The 4,745-nt window shown below is 40.3% G+C and overlaps 1 protein-coding gene across 1 annotated transcript in view; it reads left to right on the top strand.

The window, feature by feature from the left end:
* Window positions 1-4,584, top strand: part of fech (ferrochelatase) — an 18,495-nt gene extending 13,911 nt beyond the window's left edge. The window contains exons 6-12 of the mRNA XM_057360999.1: window positions 197-331; window positions 470-576; window positions 1,146-1,244; window positions 1,333-1,440; window positions 2,408-2,572; window positions 3,115-3,174; window positions 3,341-4,584. Coding sequence (XP_057216982.1) covers window positions 197-331; window positions 470-576; window positions 1,146-1,244; window positions 1,333-1,440; window positions 2,408-2,572; window positions 3,115-3,174; window positions 3,341-3,475 — 809 coding nt within the window. The 3' untranslated portion in view covers window positions 3,476-4,584. The remainder of the gene's footprint in view (window positions 1-196; window positions 332-469; window positions 577-1,145; window positions 1,245-1,332; window positions 1,441-2,407; window positions 2,573-3,114; window positions 3,175-3,340) is intronic.
* The last annotated feature ends 161 nt before the right edge of the window (window positions 4,585-4,745 follow it).

Raw genomic sequence — 4,745 nt, 5'->3', positions numbered from 1 at the left:
CCTCTCTCTCTCTCTCTCTCTCTCTCTCTCTCTCTCTCTCTCTCTCTCTCTCTCTCTCTCTCTCTCTCTCTCTCTCTCTCTCTCTCTCTCTCTCTTTGTAACCCGGAACACCCGAACTATAGACTAAATGACACCGTATACATGAGTAAAGTAATAAATGTGGTGAGATAATATATGTAATTGTGTGTTTGTGTAGCTCCTCATAAGTTCTACATTGGTTTCCGGTACGTTCAACCTCTGACTGAAGATGCCATAGAACAGATGGAGAAAGATGGAGTAGAGCGAGCCGTCGCCTTCACACAGTATCCACAATACAGCTGCTCCACAACAGGTACACACAGCAACTTTTAACACTACTTGATGCTACATTGACTTGAATTAGCCTTAAGAACTTAAATATTGTATTCAACTCACTAGTTGATGGCTTGATATAGTCAGTAATACAGATAGGTTTTGTGTGTGTGTGTAGGCAGCAGTCTGAATGCCATCTACAGGTACTACACTAACCGTGGTGACAGGCCGAAGATGCGCTGGAGTGTGATTGACAGGTGGCCGACACACCCCCTTCTGATCGAGGTAACGCGTGAACGTGGACACATCACAGATTTATACTGTTGTTCATCGATTCTCATGACTTTAGTTCTGTAGTTCACAGGCTATAAAATGAGTTTCATTGAACTCTACAGAGTACAGTCAACTTAACCATAAAATACAAATTCAGACCCACATTTCTCCTGTGATTTTGATTCAGTCACAATGTCTTAAAGTACAAAACAACAACAAAAACTTTTAATAAAATGTACCCTTTTTAATATATTATTAATAATTTCTCCTCAAAAATATTGCTGTTTTTCTTGCTTGAAAAGGACAATATTTCCTCAAACAGACAGAATGTGTTTTAATGCTTCTGATATGGAGTCCAGCAGAGAACACACTTGAAAAGTGTTTTTATGAATATCATGATCATCCCATAAGCTGAACTAAACGAACTTGAGAGTCTGATGAGAGTCATTGATTCATGAATCGGTCTGCGTGAAACTTCAGTTCAGATGACACATCAGTTTTTAAGCGTGATGCTGTACTAGAGATGAAACGTCGAGGCATCAGATGAACAGAAGTGTGTTTGTTTTCTTGTGTTTTTTCAGTGTTTTGCGGATCATGTTCGTAATGAACTGGAGCAGTTTCCTCCGGAGAAGCGTAATGATGTGGTGATCTTGTTCTCCGCTCACTCTCTGCCCATGGCTGTGAGTAACACGACTTCATATCTAACGCACAACACTCATTCATATGTTCAGCAGTTGTCTAACAGATCTGTTGTTGGTGTGTGTTGAGGTGGTGAACAGGGGCGATCCATATCCTCAGGAGGTGGGAGCGACGGTTCAGAGGGTCATGGATCGACTGGGTCACTGTAACCCGTACAGACTCGTCTGGCAGTCAAAGGTCAGAATGAAACTCCATTACCTCAGATGCTAAGGCTGTCACGATTATTCAATAATCATCTCATCGCCATAGTTTGACCTCATCGGGATGGTTTCAGATCATTGCACATCTCTATAGAAGACACAAGGGGGAGCTGTAGTGCCTGGATAGTTCATATTTTACTGTATATGAAGAGTTTGTTTCCAAAATGAGATAACTTTGTTTAAAAAAAAATGAACATCAATCAAACTGCAGTTGGTTTGTTTTGATTTAAGCCATAATAACTAAAAAAAATACAGCTAACTAACACAATAAAAACACGATAACATCATAGAAAACATGATTTTTGAAAAAAATAAAAAACGAAGTTATCTCATTTTGGAACCAAACTCTTCATATATTGTAACTTAAGTATGATAATACTGGTCAAATGTGCCAACAATAAAAAATGATATATACCATCAAAAAACTGTTGTACAATTTCATATTATTTAAGATAATCTCAGAGTGAAAAACCAGCCTACCAAAATTGAATTAACAGTTAAGTTAAATTTTATTGTAGTCTTGCAAGGGAGAAAAAACAGACTAGAAGTTTGACTGAAAGCATTTTAATGGTGGCTTCAATTCACTCCTGATCAAACTCGTTTTACACGTATATTACACGTATGTAAAAGCCTACACCTTAAATATATGATGCCCCCATTAAACATGGTCTTTTATTCAGAACAATATGGTCGTTTCAAAGCCGAATCAAAAATGTATGTGAAATAAATGTCAAAGCTCTAAATAGACAATTAATCATCAGCCAAATTTCATAATCGTGACAGAATAAAAAACACTGTATCTGACAGGGCTGTGATAACAGAAGTGAATCTTATCCGAGCTATAGATGAGCTGGTAAACAGAGACACCCGGTGGTGATGTGCTGTAACTGCAGCGTGTCTGTGTGAGATGATGATGATGTGGAGGTGATTTGTGTCTGGTGTAGGTGGGGCCGATGGCGTGGTTGGGTCCACAGACTGATGATGTCATCAAAGGTTTGTGTCAGCGTGGGAAGAAGAATCTCCTGCTGGTGCCCATCGCCTTCACCAGCGACCACATCGAGACGCTGCATGAACTCGACATCGAGTACTCGCAGATCCTCGGAGAGGAGGTGTGTGTTTGTGTTTGTCAAAATACCGTGTATAATGTAATCTAGTTAACCTCCCGTCCTGGTAAAATCTCATTTAAACCTGGAAATAAATCAATGTTTTAGTGCTGTATTTAATTTAAAGCTTCAATGTGCAACTTTCATCAGTTAAAAATACTTTGATGTTTAAAGCATTTGCTCAATAAAATGTTTAAAGCATTTGCTCAATAAAAATAGTGTTGAAAACAGTCTCTCTTTACCATGATTCACACCAGTAAAATTAAAGTCATAATTCATAATTTGAGCTGTCTGGTAGGATTTCATGAGAAATTAGACTAAAAGAAAAATATGTAACCTGCAGTTTAATCTTTCAAATAGAGATGGTAACGGAGAGGTAAACTGTAATGTGTATAATATATATATTGCTCTTTTTGTATTTGGCATCAAATGTTCAGTAAGGTAATGAATTGTGTGTGTGTGTGTGTGTGTGTGTGTGTGTGTGTGTGTGTGTGTGTGTGTGTGTGTGTGTGTGTGTGTGTGTGTGTGTGTGTGTGTGTGTGTTTCAGTGTGGTGTGGAGAACATCAGGAGGGCAGAATCTCTGAATGGAAATCCTCTGTTTTTCAGGGTAAGAACACAAATAACTGTTTGTGACGTTCATGCACATGTATGATGTATTTTCCCATATACGCCACCTGATCAACCACAACAGCTTCTTCGATATTTTTACTGACCTCACAGCAATGCATTCTGGGATTGTTTGCTGAATAAACATCTCTCTGTCTGTCTTACAGGCGCTGGCTGATCTGGTTCAGTCTCATCTGAAGTCTAATGAGCAGTGTTCCCGTCAGCTCACCCTCCGCTGTCCACTCTGTGTCAACCCCACCTGCGGTCAGACCAAAGCCTTCTTTGCCAACCAGAAACTCTGACCCTTGACCCGTCAGAAGAGTGACATCACTTCACACTCGCACGCTTTCGGCTTCAGGTGCCCTTATGGACCCCGGTGTACATTCCACAGAAAACATCCTCCTCCTCCTCAACGCTTGTCTTCTGTCTGTCTGCATGCTTCTGCTGCAACGCTTGTGTCTTCCTTTACAAACTAAAACTAAAGTCAGTGTGGAACAAATAAACATCATCATCAAACGGTGCTAAAATTCACGCGTGTGCAGTGGTGCTGGTTTTAAAGGGACAGTTCACACGAACATTCCGCGTCATTCAAGCGCGTAGGACGTACTTTCATTTCTGCAACACGAGATGTTTGGCAGAATATCAGTGTGAATGTTTCATTTCTTCATAAACTGAGAATTAAAGCAGTCCTCATATGACTGTAGGTTTGTGTGAGAAACTGATGAGAATCTGAAACTAAAGCCTCAGTCATATGAACTTCTGCTGTGAGTTTTGTCTTTCGTGAAGCATGAGACTAGTGTGTCATGAAAAGATTCAGATGAACTGTCACTTTAAAAGAATCCCCTGCACATCATCCCTCGTCCCGTCTTTGACCGCAGGGTCGCAGGTGCCTCTTTCTCCATCCTGAACGTCATCTTTCTGCTCAGCGCCTTCACAATCTCGTGCCTTCTCGCGCGTATGCAATGCAGCTCAATGATGTGATGAATGCTCCGTCTTCTGTGTTTTAAATGTGTGAAGAAGCCCAACACGAAGCGCTCTCTCTCTCTCTCTCTCTCTCTCTCTCTCTCTGTATGGTGTGTGTGATCTGTGTTTGAATTATTAACAATTCACAATTTGTTTAATCAAAGTTACTTTATTAATTTATTCATATTACAATCATTCATTTTTGGCTTTACAGTAATGACAGTTCAGGCACAAAATGAGCTTAATCATCATTAAAGTGATATCACAGTGCGACGAATGTTAATGATACTAAAACAAATATCACTTCTTTCTTTTCATTTTGGGGTGAAGAGTGAGCCTGAGATGACTGTACATGAGATTCCCACACAAACACGCTGTTGTTGATTAAGTGAAGAAAGATTGGCTGGCCCAGACCCAATAACCCAATAATAAAAGAGAGAGAGAGAGACTGTGAGTGTGTGATGCTCTGGGGGCGTGCAAGTCTCCTGGTAATTGAAAAGTTGACCGCTGGCTGCACTGGTTTTGTGACCTCTAATTGAGAGCGAGCATTGATTTCTGAAAGAGAGAGAGAGAGAGACAGAGAGACAGAGGGAGAGAGAGACAGAGAGA

This window comes from Triplophysa rosa, linkage group LG19 (assembly GCF_024868665.1).
Source record: "Triplophysa rosa linkage group LG19, Trosa_1v2, whole genome shotgun sequence".
Classification (NCBI taxonomy): domain Eukaryota; kingdom Metazoa; phylum Chordata; class Actinopteri; order Cypriniformes; family Nemacheilidae; genus Triplophysa; species Triplophysa rosa.
The sequence above is the reverse complement of the archived record's forward strand: the minus strand, read 5'-3'. Positions and strand labels throughout refer to the sequence as shown.